This window comes from Oncorhynchus tshawytscha, linkage group LG18 (assembly GCF_018296145.1).
Source record: "Oncorhynchus tshawytscha isolate Ot180627B linkage group LG18, Otsh_v2.0, whole genome shotgun sequence".
NCBI lineage: Eukaryota > Metazoa > Chordata > Actinopteri > Salmoniformes > Salmonidae > Oncorhynchus > Oncorhynchus tshawytscha.
This window is the reverse complement of record NC_056446.1, coordinates 15522191-15545061: the sequence shown is the minus strand read 5'-3', so window position 1 is coordinate 15545061 and position 22871 is coordinate 15522191. Positions and strand designations below refer to the sequence as shown.

The 22871-nt window shown below is 42.2% G+C and overlaps 1 protein-coding gene across 3 annotated transcripts; it reads left to right on the top strand.

The window, feature by feature from the left end:
- Nucleotides 1-378: 378 nt before the first annotated feature.
- On the top strand, nt 379-22273 carry pkib (protein kinase (cAMP-dependent, catalytic) inhibitor beta). 3 transcript variants are annotated; one of them, XM_024377983.2, is made up of 3 exons: nt 379-542; nt 20085-20244; nt 21454-22273. In XM_024377983.2, the coding sequence occupies exons 2-3, from the start codon at nt 20112-20114 to the stop codon at nt 21534-21536; spliced, it is 216 nt and encodes a 71-aa protein (XP_024233751.1). In that variant the 5' UTR covers nt 379-542; nt 20085-20111; the 3' UTR covers nt 21537-22273. The 3 variants fall into 3 exon arrangements, with proteins under 3 accessions (XP_024233751.1, XP_024233753.1, XP_024233752.1); XM_024377985.2 differs by lacking the exon at nt 379-542 and adding an exon at nt 5912-6032; XM_024377984.2 differs by lacking the exon at nt 379-542 and adding an exon at nt 12364-12503.
- Nucleotides 22274-22871: the final 598 nt, after the last annotated feature.

Below are 22871 nucleotides of genomic sequence, written 5' to 3'. Positions count from 1 at the left end.
TATTTATTATACAAATAAATGAACCACTAGACAAGTAAGGAATTCAAGCATTCATTTGGTAAACTGTCTTTATCCATCAGAAATATGCAATGACTGGAATTGCTATAATGACATTGTAGGCCAAAGGCTTTGTTTTTCATTGCATGACAGTTCAATTCAAACTGATGCAATGCAAATGCCAATACTACATTATCAGTTCCTTATCAGAGTATATGTCAATTTGAATGTCCATCAAACTGGTGATATAGGGTCGTAATTACATTATAATAGACTTCAAAGATACTGTGATAGAGGACGAAACAAACGTGCTCAAGTTAAACCCGCACTGGCCTCTGCGCGTTCCCGTGCGAAGTATGTCTGTGTGATGTCACCGTGTCGGGGATATAGTTCCTCTCACTAGAATAAAGAGAGTAGAGGAAATCACGATGAGGATGGACTGTGCGCAACGCGTCCTATCCATGGGTTGTCGATGGTGAAATATATATTTCGGGGGAGCGCATTTAAAGCACATTATTGTAACAACCATTTGTTCTACACATTGGGTAAGTAAGTGTCACAATATGTCGTGTTTTGGAAGGTTACTCGTCGTCAGGTTGTTGCCCAATGCCGACAAGTAACCTACAGGCTGCTGAAGCCTAATTTATGCGCAAGTTATACGGTTCTTAATTCAGCTGGTTATTGTTGGCATTACTTGCGGTAGAAATCTGCAGCCAGAGGATTTCAGTCATGTAAATTCCACACATGACAATGCCGTATATGCAATGTCATACACACTATAGACTACAATGTGCAGATGTTGGAGCAACCTTTTTGTCAATCGATCTATCCGTTGTAGGCTACATTCATTCCATTGTTATTGAACAATCATGTTGTTTGTCAAGCAGAAGAATATCGACGAATATCATGCTACTTGGATTGATTGATAATCAGGGTTATTAGCAATTGTTCATAAGGTCGTTGTATTTTAAGGACATATCCTCCTCTCATTCCAAATGACATTAGCCTTTGAAGGCTATTCAATACTTGAAACAAAGCTCACCTATCTCTAATTCAATTGTTTGTCCCTCTGTCTGAACACCTAGCTGATTTGATTTAATGCCATAAATGTTTCAATTAGCTTAGCAGTGCAATCACGAGGAACAATACTGATTCTATCAATCAGTGTTTCCTCATTTATTTTATATGATATATTATATTATATTATTCCCACTGATCAAATAAAGCATGGTCACATTTATATGGCTCTCATCTTTTGAATAAGCTGTTTGAGGAAGGTGACACTCAGCTAAAACCTTTCCGATGACAACTCAAACCTATGGTTTGAAACAGTGTTTGCTCTCCGTGCATCATGCAGTAGGATGTTGTATTTATGGTGATCTCCAAGCACTGGGTTTATTCCTGATTACAGCATGCATTCCATTCCAGTGTCCGACTCCCTAGCTCCTGCTGAGTAGAGGGTAAGCACCATGCTATTCCTTTCACTCCCACCATCAACACATCCACCAGTCAACACCTGCCCTGAGAGACTACATGACTGGCAGAATAATGAGCCAGCCTGGGGAAATGTGTTGATTATGACACTTGGAGGGAAGAGATTGCAGACAAATTCCAGTCTTAAATCTGTTGACTGCCTGCTCTAGTCTTTAGAATCATGTGTAACATGTCATTTCCAGACCCCATCGCACAATCTGTCTGACCTTCTCCACCATAATTATTGTATAAGTTTAGAATGACTGTAGTGTAGGTGTCAGATTACCGCCCAAACAGTGCCACTCAGCTTGGACCAGGCTGTTGTTGTCAACGGACTGCTGTGTTTTCTAAAGAGGATACTAAAAGTAGAAGTGAAATGTTGTTTAACACATATCCAGAGGGACAGCTGAAGTTGCATGGGGACGTGGCGTTTACACCCCCCTCTCTGCTTCCTCTGGTCAGCACTTTGTCAAATAGACTCAGTGCTCCTTCACCTCGCAACGCTATACCATTGTTATGACTCTCTGGAAAGGTAAAAAGAAATGGGAAGAACGCTGTTACCCTTTTCACCTTAGAGGTGGGGTTTGTATGTCCTGAGCTGGTAGCTGCCTATAGGCTTATATTCCTGCTATCTGGAGGTTGTCCGGTGTTAGATATGCAAATATAACTATTCATCATTCTTGTGGACCAGTGACCATCATCTGCCTGTCACTAAGGATCTTATGTCACAGTAGATCATTCCAAATTGGTCAGTATTGACTGTACTTTAAAAACATGTATTCAGGTAATGAGTTTAGGTGCCTCCCATTTGTATAATCCTGTTAATTGTCTGAGTTGATGACAGATAATTAGTAATGCTGTCTGCCTACTAGTGTGTGTAATTGCACACATGATGGGAATGAAAAGGGCAGTTTGGTACCACTTATTTCCCTGTTATCATGTTGTGTTGTATCTACACATCAAACGTTTTTCTCAGGAATGTCTGATAAAACAAATGCAGAGAGAAACTGTGCTTTTTATTGTATCAAACAAGGAGGGTAAGCTGTAACCTGATTAGAGACTCATCAGGAGTTTGATCGAAGACACCTCTACCTTAAATCTCCAGAGACCAACTGTCTTTTAAAGATGGCGTCTGAAAGGATTAAGGCTTAGTCAGGTAAACGCTGACAATAGGTGGAATTTCAATTTGGCCATCTTTAACTACAGTCTGCCTGCTACAGGAAAGCGGTTTTGTTGTGGCTCATGCTGTTTGAAGTTTTTTTTCTTCTGCTTCAGTGAGTGTCATCAAGGCATCTGTTTCTGCCTTTGACCGTTTCTGTGCTGGTATTTCACTAGCAATGCCCCAGGAGGGCTCCTCTTTCCCATCATTCCTCTCTTCTGCCTCGCTCCCTCTCAGCTTAGTCTGCCCTACGGTAATTAATAGACCTCGTCAACTTGTAGTCCTAAAAACCGTAAATGAGTTACCTCTGGTTGGTTCAGCCATTCCTATGGAGAAAATGAATGAGGAAAGAATATGGTTGGGGGATAAAGGTTGAAAATAAGGTTAACACAGGTTTAGGAGATTTTATACATTTTTGTTCTATGATTGTAATACCAGTCAGTTAACATGATCTTTATGAATTAGGAAGCATTTATGTGTTGTTTTTTTAAATTACATAAATGCTTCAAAATGCACAGAACGTGACTTTAGCTGATGAAGATTATCTCATAGAACAAAATGTATCAAATCTCCTAAACCTGTGTTTACCACATTCTCTGTTTTTTGTGTTTATCCCAAAAAAACGACAATAACTAAATTAACTTTCCCATAGGCTTTGTCCAACGAACCATGGCAGAGTTAGTGCCTACAAAAAGACGCCGTTAATATTTCTCTCTATTGGCTCTTGTGAAACCGCATCAGTTTTAGCACTTAGCCAAGCATGCTCTCGCTCCTCTCACTATTGAGTCAATAAAATTATCACAAATCTGGCCCATTGTGGGAGTCTAACATTGTCATTCTGGACTGCTCTGCCAGTGTCAGAACAGCCTCCAGAGGCTGCTGCACACACACACACACGTCCTTTTTGTGAAATATTGAAGACGAGGAAACTAGTTTTGGATGTATTGCTAATGCTTTATCCATACTACATTATTCTTATGTTGTGTACTGTAGTGGAGTGTTAAGTTGATCATGTTTTTGGAGTGAAAAAATAAATAAATAAATATATTTGAATTTTACCCCCTTTTTCTCCCAAATTTAATGGTATCCAATTGTTAGTAGTTACTATCTTGTCTCATCGCTACAACTCCCGTACGGGCTCGGGAGAGACGAAGGTTGAAAGCCATGCGTCCTCCGAAACACAACCCAACCAAGCCACACTGCTTCTTAACACAGCGCACATCCAACCTGGAAGCCAGCTGCACCAATGTGTCAGAGGAAACACCATGCACCTGGTGACGTGGTTAGCGTGCACTGCGCCCAGCCTGCCACAGGAGTCGCTAGTGTGCAATGAGACAAGGACATCCCTACCGGCCAAACCCTCCCTAACCTGGACGACGCTAGACCAATTGTGCGTCTCCCCATGGACCTCCTGGTCGTGGCCGGCTGCGACAGAGCTTACTATATGTTGCAGTGCCAGTCTTACATGACACACATGCAGCAACCCCAATGAGAGTACTTAGCTCTCACTGGGAGCATGTGCAATTATGTTATTCTAGTTTACATAGTGCACCGGTGCGTACCAGCAGAAGTCATTTTAAGACCACAACACAGGTTGGGTTCCTTGTTCCCAGGGCCACAGATGGTAATTCATACCACAGACATAGATTTACTTTAAAACACAAATAAACCACATTGTACACTACCAGTCAAAAGTTTTTAGAACACCTACTCATTCAAGGGGTTTTCTTTATTTGTACTATTTTATTTTTTACATTGTAGAATATGAGCGAAGACATCAAAACTATGAAATAACATATGGAATCATGTAGTAGCCAAAAAAGTATTAAACAAGTCAAAATATATTTTATATTTGAGATTCTTCAAATAGCCACCCTTTGCCTTGATAGCTTTGCACACGCTTGGCATTCTCTCAACCAGCATCACCTGGAATGCTTTTTCAACCGTCTTGAAGGAGTTCCCACATATGCTGAGCACTTGTTGGCTACTTTCCCTTCCCTCTGCGGTCCGACTCATCCCAAACCATCTCAATTTGGTTGTTGAAAAACAAATGATAATCCCACTAAGCCCAAACCAGATTGGATGGCGTATCGCTGCAGAATGCTGTGGTAGCCATTCTGGTTAAGTGTGTCTTGAATTCTAAATAAATCATGGACTGTGTCACCAGCAAAGCACCCCCACACAATAACAGCTCCTCCTCCATGCTGAGAACCACACATGCGGAGATCATCCGTTCACCAATAATCTCAAATTTGGACTCATCAGACCAAGAACAGATGTCCACCGGTCTAATGTCCATTGATCGTGTTTCTAGGCCCAAGCAAGTATCTTCTTATTATTGGTGTCCTTTAGTAGTTGTTTCTTTGCAGCACTTCTACCATGAAGGCCTGATTCACACAGTCTCCTCTGAAGAGTTGATGTTGAGATGTGTCTGTTACTTGAATCTAATAAACTTATCCTCTGCTGCAGAGGTAACTCTGGGTCTTCCATTCCTGTTGCGGTCCTCATGAGAGACAGTTTCATCATAGCACTTGATGGTTTTTGCAACTGCACTTGAAGAAACTTTCAAAGTTCTTGACATTTTCCGTATTGACTGACCTTCATGTCTTAAAGTAATGATGGACTGTTGTTTCTCTTTGCTTATTTGAGCTATTTTTGCCATAATATGTACGCTATTTCACCAAATAGGGCTATCTACCTTGTCACAACACAACTGATTGGCTCAAACACATTAAGAAGGACAGAAATTCCACAAATGACCTTTAAAGAAGGCACACCTGTTAATTGAAATGCTGGTTGAGAGACTGCCAAGAGTGTGCAAAGCTGTCATCAAGGAAAATTGTGGCTATTTGAAGAATCTCAAATAAAAAATATATTTGGATTTTTTTTAACACTGTTTTGGTTACTACATGATTCCATATGTGTTATTTCATAGTGTTGATGCATTCACTATTATTCTACAATGTAGAAAATAGTACAAATAAATAAAAACCCATGAATGAATAAGTGTTCTAAAACTTTTCACCGGTAGTGTCCATCTGCAAAAATTATAACCATATATGTTATATTTCACAGAGTACACAGTAGATGAAGAGCCCCACAGTCACACAGCTCTGAAACCTAATCCTTGTCTTTATCCAGCCTTGTGTAAAGTCTAGAGACTTGGGGCAATAAAACAACCAGGATTGTGTAATCTTAAATCACTGGATTTGAGCCGAGTCATCACAGAGGCTAAAGATAAACCACAAGCAATCTAGGCTGTACTCGTCATCCTGCTTTATATCCTGCGTTGCACTCTGTTGATGAAGCTGCGGTTGAACGAGATACTGTACGAGGAATAACAAATATGAAATAGACCACCTAGCTGTGATTGTTTGGCCCCAGCAGACCGCACAACTGCCTGGTAAGGTCTTCAGCAAGCCGGTTGTTTATTGTAGACTGCCCTATGTGATTTGATGAAATGGTACTCTCATTTACTGCTAGACAAACCACCTGTCTGCTCATGAAGTCACACATGATATATGGGCCGATATAAAGACAAGGGTTTAATTCACAAAGTGTTTTATTAACCTCTGGCAGGAATTATCTCGAATGTGAGGAAATTCATTATTTATTAAAGCCATTGATGATTAAAGCAATAGTTTGCAAATAAATTACTAAATTACATATTAGTTTCCTTAACCTGTAAGCAGTCTATGGACAAGTTATGACAGCAATCCATGCTTTGGTTTAGTTTCCCTGGAACTTTTTCCACATGCTAAAATTTTAGCATTTGTAGCACAAATCCCATTCAAGTCATGGGACTGATATTAGCATTTTTCACGCATCATGTTCAATGCAGCTAGGTGACTTTGTTGAGCTTCACAATCCATTTGAGATACTTTCGAATTATTTGGACACGATGTGCGAAAAATGCTAATATCAGTCCCATGACTTGAATGGGATTTGTGCCAAAAATGCTAAAACGTTAGCATGTGGAAACCGTGCCAGGGAATCTAAACCAAGGAATGGATTGCTTTCATACCTTGTCCATAGACTGCTTACAGGGTAAGGAAACCAATGTGTCATTTGGGTGAACTATCCGCAACCATTTTGACAGGGAGTTATGCTGAGACCAAGGTTTATTTTACTGATTAGCCCTGTATATACAGCAGTACATATCAATATTCATATCAATACTGGAAAAGCAAAACACAATCATAGAAAAACACATTATTCAGGTAAAAGGTCCTCAATCAGTCTTTTGAATTGCCCAAGAGGCACCATGTTATCCAAGAGTCTTGGATGATTGTTTTTCCTTTCAAGTGTAATAAACCTTGTTAATCTGGATTGTTTTAAGCTAAATTGCTGTGGAAATTGTACAGATACACTGCCTTCAGAAAGTAATCACACCTCTTGACACACCCCTTGACACCCACATTTAATCACACCCACATTTTGCTGTTACAAAGTGGTATTAAAATTGATTTAATTGTACTTTTTTTGTCAACAATCTACACAAAATACTCAAATGTAAAAGTAGATGAAAAATGTATGAAAAATAAAACACTAATATATGTATTCAACCCCCTGAATCAATACATGTTAGAATCACCTCTGGCAGCGATTACAGTTGTGAGTCTTTCTGGGTAAGTCTCTAAGAGCTTTCCACACCTGGATTGTGCAACATTTTCTCAGTTTTCTTTTCAACATTCTTCAAGCTCTGTCAAATTGGTTGTTGGCCATTGCTAGACAACAATTTTCAGGTCTTGCCACAGGATTTCAAGCAGATTTAAGTCAAAACTGTAACTCGGCCATTAAGGAACATACACTGTCTTTCTAAGCAACACCAGTATAGATTTGGCCTTGTGTTTTAGGTTATTGTCCTGCTGAAAGGTGAATTCATCTCCCATGGTCTGGTGGAATGCAGATTGAATAAGGTTTTCCTCTAGGATTTTGCCTGTGCTTAACTCCATTATGTTTTATTTTTAATCCTGAAAAACTCTCCAGTCCTAAATGATTACAAGCATACCCATAACATGATGCAGCCACCGCTATGCTTGAAAATATGGAGAGTGATACTCAGTAATGTGTTGCATTAGATTTGCCACAAACATAACACTTTGTATTCAGGACAAGAAGTTAATTCCTTTGCCAAATGTATTTCACTATTACTTTAGTGCTTTGTTACAAACAGGATATATGTTTTGGAATATTTTTTATTCTGTTAGGGTTCCTTCTTTTCGCTTAGGTCAATTAGGTGAGTGTTGTGGAGTAAATACAATGTTGTTGATCCGTCCTCAGTTTTCTCCTATCACAGCTTTTAAACTCTGTAACTGTTTTAATGTCATCATGGTGAAATCCCTGAGCGGTCTCCTTCCTCTCCGGCAACTGAGTTAGGAAGGACGCCTGTATCTTTGTAGTGACTGGGTGTATTGATACACCATACAAAGTGTAATTAATAACTTCACGATGCTCAAAGAGATATTCAATGTCTGCTTTTTATTTCATTTTTACCCATCTACCAATTGGTTCTCTTGGTTGAATCTGTATCTGAAATTCACTGCTTGACTGAGGGACCTTGCTGATAATTGTATGTGTGGGGTACAGAGATGAAACAGTCATTAAAAAATTATGTTAAACACTATTATTGCACACAGGGTGAGTCGATGAAACTTATTATGTGATTATGTGACTTTACTCCTGAACTTATTTAGGCTTGCCCTAATAAAAGAGTTGAATACTTATTGACTCAAGACATTTCAGCTTTTCATTTTTAATACATTTGTAAAAATGTCTAAAAACATTATTCCACTATTCATTCTCTTTAAAAGTAGCTTCCTCACCATTTTAGATAAGCATGCTCCGTTCAAAAAATGCAGAACTAAGAACAGATACAGTCCTTGGTTCACCCCAGACCTGACTGCCCTCGACCAGCACAAAAACATCCTGTGGCGGACTGCTATAGCATCGAATAGTCCCCGTGATATGCAACTGTTCAGGGAAGTCCGGATCCAATACACGCAGTCAGTCAGGAAAGCTAAGGCCAGCTTTTTCAGGCAGAAGTTTGCATCCTGTAGCTCCAACTCCAAAAAGTTCTGGGACACTGTGAAGTCCATGGAGAACAAGAGCACCTCCTCCCAGCTGCCCACTGCACTGAGGCTAGGTAACACGGTCACCACTGATAAATCCATGATTATCGAAAACTTCAATAAGCATTTCTCAACGGCTGGCCATGCCTTCCGCCTGGCTACTCCAACCTCGGCCAACAGCTCTGCCCCCCCGGCAGCTCCTCGCCCAAGCCTCTCCAGGTTCTCCTTTACCCAAATCCAGATAGCAGATGTTCTGAAAGAGCTGCAAAACCTGGACCCGTACAAATCAGCTGGGCTTGACAATCTGGACCCCCTATTTCTGAAACTATCCGCCGCCATTGTCGCAACCCCTATTACCAGCCTGTTCAACCTCTCTTTCATATCGTCTGAGATCCCCAAGGATTGGAAAGCTGCCGCAGTCATCCCCCTTCAAAGGGGGAGACACCCTGGACCCAAACTGTTACAGACCTATATCCATCCTGCCCTGCCTATCTAAGGTCTTCGAAAGCCAAGTCAACAAACAGGTCACTGACCATCTCGAATCCCACCGTACCTTCTCCGCTGTGCAATCTGGTTTCCGAGCCGGTCACGGGTGCACCTCAGCCACACTCAAGGTACTAAACGATATCATAACCGCCATCGATAAAAGACAGTACTGTGCAGCCGTCTTCATTGACCTTGCCAAGGCTTTCGACTCTGTCAATCACCATATTCTTATCGGCAGACTCAGTAGCCTCGGTTTTTCGGATGACTGCCTTGCCTGGTTCACCAATTACTTTGCAGACAGAGTTCAGTGTGTCAAATCGGAGGGCATGCTGTCCGGTCCTCTGGCAGTCTCTATGGGGGTGCCACAGGGTTCAATTCTCGGGCCGACTCTTTTCTCTGTATATATCAATGATGTTGCTCTTGCTGCGGGCGATTCCCTGATCCACCTCTACGCAGACGACACCATTCTATATACTTTCGGCCTGTCATTGGACACTGTGCTATCTAACCTCCAAACAAGCTTCAATGCCATACAACACTCCTTCCGTGGCCTCCAACTGCTCTTAAACGCTAGTAAAACCAAATGCATGCTTTTCAACCGATCGCTGCCTGCACCCGCATGCCCGACTAGCATCACCACCCTGGATGGTTCCGACCTTGAATATGTGGACACCTATAAGTACCTAGGTGTCTGGCTAGACTGCAAACTCTCCTTCCAGACTCATATCAAACATCTCCAATCGAAAATCAAATCAAGAGTCGGCTTTCTATTCCGCAACAAAGCCTCCTTCACTCACGCCGCCAAGCTTACCCTAGTAAAACTGACTATCCTACCGATCCTCGACTTCGGCGATGTCATCTACAAAATGGCTTCCAACACTCTACTCAGCAAACTGGACGCAGTCTATCACAGTGCCATCCGTTTTGTCACTAAAGCACCTTATACCACCCACCACTGCGACTTGTATGCTCTAGTCGGCTGGCCCTCGTTACATATTCGTCGCCAGACCCACTGGCTCCAGGTCATCTACAAATCCATGCTAGGTAAAGCTCCGCCTTACCTCAGTTCACTGGTCACGATGGCAACACCCATCCGTAGCACGCGCTCCAGCAGGTGTATCTCACTGATCATCCCTAAAGCCAACACCTCATTTGGCCGCCTTTCGTTCCAGTACTCTGCTGCCTGTGACTGGAACGAATTGCAAAAATCGCTGAAGTTGGAGACTTTTATCTCCCTCACCAACTTCAAACATCAGCTATCTGAGCAGCTAACTGATCGCTGCAGCTATACATAGTCTATTGGTAAATAGCCCACCCATTTTCACCTACCTCATCCCCATACTGTTTTTATTTATTTACTCTTCTGCTCTTTTGCACACCAATATCTCTACCTGTACATGACCATCTGATCATTTATCACTCCAGTGTTAATCTGCAAAATTGTAACTATTCGTCTACCTCCTCATGCCTTTTGCACACATTGTATATAGACTCCCCCCTTTGTTTTCTACTGTGTTATTGACTTGTTAATTGTTTATTCCATGTGTAACTCTGTGTTGTCTGCTCACACTGCTATGCTTTATCTTGGCCAGGTCGCAGTTGCAAATGAGAACTTGTTCTCAACTAGCCTACCTGGTTAAATAAAGGTGAAATAAAAATAAATAAAAAAATATTATGGGGTATTGTGTGTAGGCCAGTGATAAAAGAATTGCAATTTAATACATTTTACGTTCAGGCTGTAACACAACAAATGTGGGGGGAAAAGTAAAGGGTGTAAATACTTTCTGAATGAATTGATTGACTGATTATATAGGAGGGTCTTTGGGCCAAATAGAAGCCAAATAGATGAGTCATCATAAAGATCTATTTGTAGAGATTGCCAGTGCATGTGTGTGCATATACACAGTACAAAATATGAATATTTTATTCAAATCCGCTTATATCATCAATTATGCCATTGTATTCAATTGAGCAGAGAGAGCTGTTTTTATTTGATAGGGTCACTGTCACTCGGGCACATAATGGTGAGGCCATCAGACCTACCAGAGAGAGGAGTTACAGTGTTGGGGTGCCTGCCTCTTCTGGCAGGTGTGTGTAATGAATCGGCTTTCAGCATTTCCGCTCGCTGACTCTTGTTCTTCCCGACATTAAACTCCTCATAAATCTTCTCAAGGTGATTTTTCAATAAAGTGCAAAGGGAGGAAGCCTTTTCAAAGTCACAGGCTGCTTCCTGGGGGAGAGGGCCATGACTTGACAGTGAGTCTCAAAGATGCCCTTGGCAACACGACGGGTCACAGCATCAAGCTTTGAAACCAGCATCTAAGATATGCATTAATTGTGATGATAAATGGGGTCGTTTGATCTCTGAATGCTGATTGGCTGAAAGCCATGGTAATACCACAGATATGACACAAAATGTATGGTTCACTGTTCTAATTACGTTTGTAACCAGTTTATAATAGCAATAAGGCACCTCTGAGGTTTGTGGTGTATGGCCAATATACCACAGTGTTGCGTCGTGCTGTGGCACAGTATATTAGCCATATACCACCCCCTCTGGCCTTATTTCTTCAATATAGCCTTGATCAGTTTAACACACTGGTGTGATAGAAATGTTTGTTTCGGTATTGTATTTTTGTGGGGCTATTTTAGGCATCTGGGTGATTTTCTTAGCTATTATGACTTAGTTAGGACTTTTACAGAAATATTAAGTGAAAAATGCATTTTGTTCCTCAAATGCTCAACTTTAATAAGACCTCAATGTGTTGTGTTCTGTAAGTTGCCGACTCAGCCACGGGCAGCTGTTTTCCAAAGCTCTGTTGTGGCTTATTTCAAGATCAGGTACTGGCTTTCTTCACTTCAAAGCATGTAAGATATCCAATTGACTATCCAGTTCAAAGGATTTTAGTAAATCTTGGAGGGATTTGATCATATTTGTGTCCCAAATGCCAACCCAAAACCTATTACGCTGACCTGGTCAAACAGAGTGCACTATACAGTGGATAGTGTGCCATTTGGGAAACAGCCCATATGAAGCCTATCGGGAGAATGTTTCATGTTTGTTTGAGGAGGCAGGTGGCCAACAGGACAGGCATCCTCCAGGGACGGCCTTTCTCCCTCCGTCTGGAATGGGAGAACAACCATGGTCCCGCCTCTACAGTGGTCAGTAGAAGATGAATCACATTGCCTCTCTGCTCTGCCTCGTCTCCATCTCTCCTCGCTGCTGCTGCTCAGGCCAACTCACTTGGCTATAAATAGGGAAAGATTAAAACCTCTCATCCGGCTTACCTGCACAGCATCTTCAACTCGCCTGCTAAGTATGTTTCGGGTTTTTCCTCTCTCCATTGCTTGTAATATGTATTCTTTGAGCACTGGGGGTGTTTATAAAGACGTTTTATGAGCTCATCAGTGGCTTTAAGAATGACTCTGTCTGACCAGATGTGACACTAGCTACAATAATGTAGGATATTTATGAGAAATGGCAACAAGAATTTGCAGATGGTATGAACTGAAGAGATGCTCAATCAGGCTTATGAATCTCTCGATTGGAAATACCCTGGAGGAGCCCTACTCAGTGATTTGAAAAAGATAAGCTTTTCAGTGCATTAAAGTCACTTGTCAGTTTGTTGCTCTTACATATGAGTGACAGAGAATGTGCAGCCCTGGGAGCTGTGTCCTCTAAATCCCATCAGGAGATCGCCTGTCCAAATATAGCCCTATATGGAGGTGGAGGGCCCTCTTCTCTTCCCGGCTGCTATGGGAGACATTTACTTAATTACCCTCTCTATGCTGCAAAACATGGAGGCAACTTCTGTTGGCTTTGTTTCAAATGACATCTTTCCATAGCAAAATGACAAATATTAGTAGTTGAGAGGAGATATTGTGGGCTCCCCAACTAGGATATATTTCTGGGTAGAAGAGGTCCAATGAGCAGTGTAACATGATCAAATGGGCATCTGCTGTCAAGGCTTTATAGTAATGCTGAAATAACATTGTGCAGAGACACACTGTACTGTAGCCGTGATGCCTGTGATTCATTTAATTGCATGTTTTCGCAATGTAATGTGGTTTCTTATCAGTTACATCAGCTCCTACAACATTCAAAGAGATGACTAATTTTCTTCCTTAGCCTAATGGCTGTTATGTGCGCGCTTGTTTTTTTAAATTTCTGATCTGCTGTGCCTTAATCAAATGTTGTCACAGTATTTCTAGGTTATGTTTGGCAGTCATCCCTATTGCCTTGCTTGAGTCTCTCTGTGTTATCTGACCGCTCGCTCGGTCACATGCTGCCCTTTTGGACAGAGGGTTGCTGGGAAAAGCCTGTGAGCCTGCTGAGAGGGACAGACCGAGGACGGGCCGGCCTTCCACGCTGTCATTCACAGCGGGATCAACACAGCTACCACTGGGTTGGGTAAAGAGCCCATAGGGGCAGGATACAACACTCTTGGATGGACATTTCTCAGATATAAATAGGACACTGTCACATTTCTCTTCCTTGTAGAGTATCTTCCATCTGTGGAAAATCTTCAATAATACCTCAGTGGACAATTAGACAATGGTGCCAGATCAATGATGTCATGTTATGCTTTGCGCTGCTATATGACCGGGTAACAGTGGGAGTAAACAGTGGGAGTGGAGAGACAGGCTGTTCACTATGCTCTGTGAGCAGGACTCTTTTGTTTGTTTGGGGCTACAGTAATGAGAGTCCCTTGACCCACCTGAATAATGAACAGCCAACTGTTTATTCACAGTGACTTCATTCCCTTAAGTTTCCCACTGAACACGGCTCATTATCAGACGTTGGGAGCTCTCTCTTCTCTCAGTGGAGTGGAAAGAAGAGGGGGAACCCAGGGACAAGGTCCTGCTATGGTGGAGCCTCAGGTGTTTTTCATTCTGCATGCAGTTCATCCACCTATTACTGTATATGCCATTTAGCAGATGCTTTTATTCAAAGATGCTTTGTCAGTTGTGTGCATACATTTTAAGTATGGGTGGTCCTGGGAACTGAACTCAATATCCTACTATTGCAAGCACCTTGCTCTACCAACTGAGCCACAGAGGATCACGCATATCTGTCCATGTAAGCCTCCTGGCAATCGGACACACGGGTACTGTCGGCTAACCTTATCACAACAATGGCCTTTATGACAGCTGGTTGAATGTAGTTTATGGTGCATGATTTGCTTACAAATTGTATTTATCACCTAGAGATGAAATACTATAGAAGGCTCTGGAAACAGTTGGTTGAAATAGAAACGTGCACTGACGTTCTTTTCGTTCCCTTATGAGCTAATTGGCATGTTGACTCTGCACCCTGTGTCACATCTGAGCTGTTGTAACTGCTCCACTTTCCCTCACCTATTAATCCTCTTACCTCAATCGAAAGCTTATTTCCACGTAGATTAAGAGGCGGTGGGGCTATTGAAAGTGTGCTATATTCTCCATTTAATATGAGGAGGATCAAGAAACCTTGTGGCTGGCAGGGTGTGATGAGTGGTGGTGGCCGTCTGAGCTTGAAGGTCAGCCTAGCCCAGAGTAATGGTTCTCTATCAAGCCATTGTCACAAAGTAAATTAAATGGGGCTCCATGTGTCGTTTCTTGTTCTGACACAGGTGTAGGAACTTGGCCGTTACCCTTAACCACACTCAGCCAAGCTGCTCTAGGTCATCACTCCCCATTGGTCCAACCAGCACTGGTGGACAGAGGGAGACGGTTTACAGTTCAGCCATTCGTTTGGTGAGACAATTCAAGCCACTGAAATAACAACGCTTTGACAGGTTGTGAGGACAGGCCACATGACATAAGAAGCTTCCATTTACAACTAAGGACAGGTTTCCATTCAAATTTCAGAAAGACAAGTCGGTGGCTGAACCAGATATTTTCCACAAAGAGTTCTGCAGTGAAACATTCTCAGTAGTAGAGCAGCAGAGCCGAGTTAAGTGTGTTTACGACTTTGTGCCGAGTTAGTTTTAGTCTGTACAGTGTCTCCTGGGAAATGCCATGTGAATGGAATGGCATTGCGGCACAGTGGCTGTGCACATCTTATCCCCACTCCGTAGAGCAGCGATGATTCACTGAACTCAAACATGTTTTGCTTATCTTGTTTGTTGGAACGTAAATAGAACCCAAACGGCCTGAGGGTTACATGTCCAACACGTTTTTGACCTGATCGTTATGTTCCCACAGTTTTTTTTTTAACACGGTGTGTTTCTTTTCATGCTTCATAAAACGTAACGTGGAGTGGTCACACGTCATACATTTTTCATCGTATGCATGAGTGCTTGCTGCATATATAAGTATCTGTGTAGTCCTGTTGTTTTAAAGGGATGGCTCATTAAAGTCAATAAAATGGGCTTGTTTTTCAAATGAGTGTCCATTTTCAAATATTTAAGTCCATTACAACTGATTTGATATTTTGATGAGTTGGAACATAATCTGAGTTTTTAGCATGAATCACTCATCTCCCAGGGTCCAGTCCTAGGTCAGCCCTAGGTTTAGACCTATTTTTGCATATTTATGGACATATGTGTGTACTTCACAAGTAGTGTTACCTTCTATATTTAGCTTTGACGTGCCTGAAATGAAAGACGGCTCTACCTCCTCTGTTGTTGACAATAATAATTGCAAATGTTTTGGAGATATTCCACATTTCTGTTTGCATTTTGGAACTGTTATCTGGGTTTCATGTTTTTGTCAAGATTGTCAATCTTCATCTGATGGAGAGATGTCAGTCATCTGTGCTGTGCTCGGTTAGTATATTTTTCCTATATTTGTCCCTTCAATCCCATCCCCAACTTAATTGCAGAACAGATAACCTATCATTTCTGTTCTCGGAACATAAATAAAACCTCCCAGGATTTTTTTAGGGAACCATAGTAAAACATTCTCAGAACCTCCCTGCAACCTAAAAAATGAACATTCCCAGAACAGACGAAATGTTCACTTCCGTTTTCAGAACGTTTAAAAAAAACATTCCAGTCAAAAAACGTATGGCTTCGTTCCCAGAACCAATGGGAAACCAAAACCTACATTCCCACAACCTCCGAGGAACCAAATGTCCTAGCTGGGTAGTCGTTGAGCATTATCATGAATAGACATGAAAGGAAACGCATTCAGGAATGAGAAGATTTCTCTCCATCAGCAACTTCTTGTTGTCATACTGTACTGTAGCTGGAAAGTTGTAAAGAATTAGAAGGAGATAAGATGTTGTGCTACTCCAATACTGTTCAGGATTAAGACTGGATTAACAGTCTTTCTTTTAGAGGGGTTTGTTATTAGATAATGTCGAAGTAGAACCAGTAGAACCAGTCTGATCACTGTGTTCATCATTCTATTACACTTGTGAATCAGACTGGTGAATGCAGCAATCAGGCTGGTTCCACCAGGCTAGTGTTGCTCAAGTGCTGACTTCAAGATATTTGACTTCCTTACATACTTTCAAAACAATTCTTACCCCATTTTCTCCCCAATTGGTAGTTACAGTCTTGTCTCATCACTGCAACTCCCGTACAGACTCAGGAGAGGCGAAGGTCGAGAGTAGTGCATCCTCCGAAACACAACCCAACCAAGCAGCACAGCTTCTTGACACAATGCCCACTTAACCCGGAAGCCAGCCGCACCAATGTGTCGGTGGAAACACTGTGCACCTGGCAATCGTGTCAGCGTGCACGGCACTCGGCCGCCTCAGGAGTTGCTAGTGCGTGATGGGACAAGGACATCCCTGCCAACCAAACCCTCCCCTAACCAGGATGACGCTGGGCCAATTGTGTGCTGACCCGTGGGTCTCCCGGTCACGGCCTTCTGCGACAGAGCCTGGACTCGAACCCAGAATCTCTAGTGGTACAGCTAGCACTGCCTTAGACCACTGCGCCACTCGGGAGACCTTTCAAGGGAAACATGTTTGCTGATTGGCAAGGCTCTTATAGTCCGTCTTTAGTGGTCTAACCTGTAGTCAGATTCTATCCTTTCTGATTCCGACAACAATAGGCCTTTACACACCGACACCGTTCATCCCACATATGCATAGGATGCTTTACGACGCCCTCCTTGCTGCAGTGTGTGAGTGAGCTCAACCATACGGAGACAAGCTTGTGTTTCTAACAACAGTGGGCAGTGATGTTCTCATTCAAACATACACAAGCTGCTGCCTCCCTCTTGTCTCCTGGCACTGGGCTCTCGTTGGCTGCTTGGCACAGGGGCCTGCTGGCAACGCAGCCAGCTCCTTTTATTCCAGTGGACGTGGATGATTGAATGGCTGCACTGAGGAGAATGCCAACACCAGTTCCTGCTGCTCCCACTCTGTGAGGGCACTGTTGGTTCCACTGCTTCCCAGAGCCCTCTATTGGATGGGACCCAAGTCCAAATACAGCAGTCTCTCTGTAGGCTCAGACAGTTATGGATGCATGTGTTTAGCAGTGGGCCTTTAAACATGCAGGATCACTCCTCCGAGGGTCTCACACTCAGCGCACACAGGGCCTTTATATGGGCCATGCTGCTTAACCAGCATTCTGTCTTCCCAAAGCTGGCCACAGATGAAGCTGGCCATACATAACACCGGGGGTGAAAAAAGTACCCAATTGTCATACTTAAGTAAAAGTAAAAACACCTTAATAGAAAAGTCACCCAGTAAAATACTACTTGAGTAAAAGTATTTGGTTTTAAATAGACTTTAGTATCAAAAGTAAAAGTATAAATCATTTCAAAATCCTTATATATTTTAAGCAAATCAGAGGGCACAATTTTCTTGTTTTTCTATTTATTTACAAATAGCCAGGGTCACATCCTAACATTCAGACATCATTTATAAACAAAGCATTTGTGTTTAGTGAGTCTGCCAGTCTGCCAAGGCATTAGGGATGACCAGGGATGTTCTCTTGATAAGTGTGTGAATGGCCCTAACTCTGATTAACATCTCCCTGCTTGGCCCTGATTCCGATTAACATCTCTCTGCTTGTCCTTGACTCTGATTAACGTCTCCCTGCTTGTCCCTGATTCTGACTAACGTCTCCCTGCTTGTCCCTGATTCTGACTAACGTCTCCCTGCTTGGCCCTAATTCTGATTAACATCTCTCTGCTTGGCCCAGACTCTGACTAATGTCTCCCTGCTTGGCCCTGATTCTGACTAATGTCTCTCTGCTTGGCCCTGACTCTGATTAACGTCTCCCTGCGTGGCCCTGATTCTGACTAACTTCTCCCTGCTGGGCCCTGATTCTGACTAACGTCTCCCTGACTAACGTCTCCCTGCTTGGCCCTGATTCTGACTAACATCTCTCTGCTTGGCCCTGACTCTGATTAACGTCTCCCTGCATGGCCCTGATTCTGACTAACGTCTCTCTGCTGGGCCCTGATTCTGACTACCGTCTCCCTGCTGGGCCCTGATTCTGACTAACGTCTCCCTGCTGGGCCCTGATTCTGACTAACGTCTCCCTGCTGATTCTGACTAACGTCTCCCTGCTGATTCTGACTAACGTCTCCCTGCTGATTCTGACTAACGTCTCCCTGCTGGGCCCTGATGCCGGCTAACGTCTCCCTGCTGGGCCCTGATTCTGACTAACGTCTCCCTGCTGGGCCCTGATTCTGGCTAACGTCTCCCTGCTTCCGTCTGACCTGCCTCACCGGTGCCCCAGGTGTTAAGCTGGAGGCCTATTTAAAATAGCGACAAAACTAATCCAAGAATAGCCTGTGTTGATTTAGGGGGTTTTGATTAAATTCTAAATCTTGTGACATCCAGTGGGTGCTTATCACCTACGGCCTTGATCTACACCCACTGTAGGCGATGCACCATCTGTTGAAGGATGGCTAGATGTTTTTTTTAGGCACTATCTGTGTGTGTGCTGTGTTCTTGGAGGTAGGACATATTGCCTTTGGAAATGTATAGGCTGTCTAAATGTTATCGCTGTTGTTAAAAATACAAGATAGTGAATAGTCCAGGAGAGACTGTAATCCAATCTCTGAGTATCATTACTTAGCGTTAACAAAACAAGAGGGAATGGTTTACTCCCTGTTTAACATGCACAGCAGATTATTATTAGACCTACAATACTGTATTGATGTGAAATGCGCCCTCTGCTGGTCAAGTTGTACACTGCATTGCATGGTATTTCGTCTTACTACATTTGGTCTCATAATGTAAAACGCAGGGTTGTTTATTCAAAGGGGAAATGGAGCTGCAGGAAAGGTTGCGTAACACATAGTTGAGTATTGATCACAATATTGATCAGATGTATATGTCCCTGTAGTAATACCAATCAATGGCCTTTAGGCCAAGTTAACAAAGGTCCTGGATATTTAGACTAGAGCTAAAGGACCAAATGGCATTAGAACAGGGTATTGAAGCAGTGCTCTTAGTGAAAGCACTATGATCTGTAATAGTGCTCATATCAGGTTTCTGTCTGTAGAGCTTTACTACACTGTACAATACCTTACCAGATAGTTGGAGTTAAAAGCATGACACTTTACCAGACGAAGAAATATAGACTGATTCATTCTGAACATCATTTTTCCCCCAAAAATGTAGGCCTGTTACTGCTTATTGTTACAAGTGCAGCGTGCCCAATACATTGATTACAGTGGAAGCTGCCGAGGGGAGGACGACTCATAATAATGGCTGGAATGGAGCGAATGGAATGGCGTCCAACAGGTGGAAACCATCCGTTTGATGTATTTGATACCATTCCACCTATTCCGCTCCAGCCATTACCATGAGTCCGCCCTCCCCAATTAAGGTGCCACCAGCCTCCTGTGAGTGATTACCTCTGTAATATGCACTGCAGATATTCTGTTGTACTGGGATGTGTGACTGAGAGCTTGTGCAATGATTTATAACGCAGTGTTTATCAACCAGTCACAATATGTTTAGACATAAAATACACTATGGTGTTGTGTTCCTTTCCCTCCAGACTATGCTATGAGGACAGGGCCCAGCGATGACTGATGTGGAGCCTGTTGTCACCGACTTTGCAGCCACGGGGAGGACTGGCCGGAGGAACGCTGTACCTGATATCGTTGAGGCGGGGCCTGCTGACCTGTCAGACAAACTAGCAGAGCTTTCAGTTGTAGGTGGGTAGTGAAATGTATTTTTGAATTACATACAGTACTTGACTGCATACTTTCAGCAATATTTACAATAATGTACATAGGCCTCCATGCTTTCACTCTGTTAATGGTTAGGCTGAATTGCACAATTGAAGGTATTTTCATCTCAACATTTAGATGAACAGTTTTACCTGTTTACTTTAGATGTAGTATTGCACCTTTCCATAAATGATACAATCCAAACCTAAATATAAGGGAAAAGCATGGGAGAGCATCACTGAACAGAGAACAAAGCACTCTGTCATTAATAGATGGTTGAGTGCTTTTGTTAGGACCGGCCAGCCCAGTACCCATCACCATTAGCAAGTGTCTGTCTGGATAGCCAGCTTTCCATTAATCAAGCCGGGTTTAGTGGAAAGGGCATCTGGAAGTTAACAGTATGGAAAATGTACCACAGCTTTAACTGTTTAAATGGAAACTAAAGAAGGGAACAGCCATCTCTCTCTTTTTAGTAATAGCTCAATGGCTGTGAGGGTCATTTGGAAAGGGATATCTATCAGTGAGAGGTAGCCAATCAATGCATTGGTTCATAGGGGTGGGAAAGTAATTGTTAGTTGGAGGCCTCTGTAGATACAGTATATAACTGTATTACTCAGCGCTGCTTCTTTTCTCTTAGTGGCTACAGTGCAATGTCGGGGTCCATAGGTCCTCATGTTATAGAGGGCATGAACCAGATATAACATAGTTGCCTGCAATTTGCAGTATAAATCCCCTAGGCCTTGCCCTATGAGGATCAAAGCAGAGTAGTGTTTGATCGGTAGAATAAAATACTGTAAGTGTCTGGCTGGAAGCAGTCGGTATTTGGCCATTTCCTCAGAAGATTCTCATCTCTATGTGGCGTATTGCACTTTGTCAGTGTTCAAAACTGTATTAAAATGCTGGATATGAACAAAGCGGTTGAGTTGAGGGTCTATGCTATGATTAGTCTCTGTTGATATTCAAGGTGTCAGCTAGCGAGCTATACGTTATGTGCTGAGGTTGGTAATCTCATGTTCCTTTTATCTTGCGAATGCAACATATCACCCATATCTTACAAAGCAACACAAAAGAGGGGAGAGTACACAGCTTGGATTATAATTGGAATGCAGACATTTTCCACTACATGGGCCTTGAGGCATTTTCAATGATATGTTTCTGACGAAAATAATGAATGCTGTTCTGTGTGTTTCTCAGATGATGAAGGAGGAGAGGGCTCGTCCTCTGGAAGCCCACCGAAGAGTCCTACAGAGGGTGAGGAGAAGGCAGAGGGGACGTAATTGGGCCTTGGTCTCTGGCTAACTGACTACGAGAGAAGATGGAGAACAAGAGAGAGACTGTCTCTAACATGGACCACTTCTCCTCAAACAAACCCCATTGACCAGACAACTGTAATCGCCATGCACCGTGCTATGCAACATCAGGACACCTATGATGAAAACTTAAAGAGCTGTTGGATGATGAAGGGAAGGGAGAGCTCTGTCGCTAGGAGTGAAGTGGTTGTTTCTTTGTAGCTTTAAGGGGGTTTTCATTCAAGATTACCCATAATTCATTACATGTACGGTGAATGAGCCTGCATTTATGTCTTGTTCATCTTAGCATATGCAGTGAACTGGTGAAGTGGCTGACAGTTGGGCATGACTCTGAAAAATGTCATTTCATATTTGAGCGAGAGGGACTTGTACATACGTTGCATACAGAGGTGTTCCAATGAAAGCATTTTCTCAGAATGTTAACATGTAGTTGCAGGAATGTCTCTTTGCACAACAAAAGTATAAACATTCCATTTGGTGATGTAAGTACTATTTTTATCTTAGAATTGTGATTTATTAGTGTGCTACAGTACAAACCTCTACTGTGTGTTTTTTACTGTTAAAATCAACATTATTATCAACTGAGTTATTAGAAGTAAAAAAATATATGTATTTTCGGTCTGTAAATATAGTTTTACTTTATATTTGCTTCCTTGTAAAGATGCATTTCGATGTCCACTGCAGCTAATAAACATTATCCTCTACGTACGGCAATGTTGTGAATATTTTTCAGATGCTATAATTTAAAAAAATATGTTTGTTTGTTGTCTTTGTACAGGGGAGGCATCTCATTACACAGTGAAATTGATACCAACGTTGCTGCCAATTACAATATTTGTAATTGGCAGTAAAATGGTGATTACATTGTCTATCCTACTTTTCCTTAGTCAGCTGCAATGATACAGTATGTCAGTAGAGCTTTTCTTAGCCATGAAACCAGAATATTGTTGTGTTTGTCACCATTGACAAAATATGTATTTTTTAAATTTTTTATGTCTTATACTGTATCTGGCCAGAGGAGGGCACCAAACGTGTATTTCACTCCGACATTAATGGATCGTTCAGAATAAACTGGCAAATACACAGTACATTCTCTTTATAAGACCTTTATTGACATTAAATATACAGCAAATTGTTAACTGAATATAGATATCGAAACAATTAAATGAAGGATAAATATTTGTTCAAATATGGATTATGCATGTTACTGTAGCAACAAATCTCCATGCTATGAATTAGGCTACCCATGTTAACTCACTCTGTATCAAATGTCAAAGCGCTTGGAAACAAAGCACTGAACAT

Bases quoted from the DNA above. Each gene is read 5' to 3' on its own strand.
- pkib (XM_024377983.2), top strand. From the start codon at position 20,112: ATGACTGATGTGGAGCCTGTTGTCACCGACTTTGCAGCCACGGGGAGG. The intron at 20,245-21,453 runs GTGGGTAGTGAA...TGTGTTTCTCAG, and splicing joins AGCAGAGCTTTCAGTTGTAG to ATGATGAAGGAGGAGAGGGC.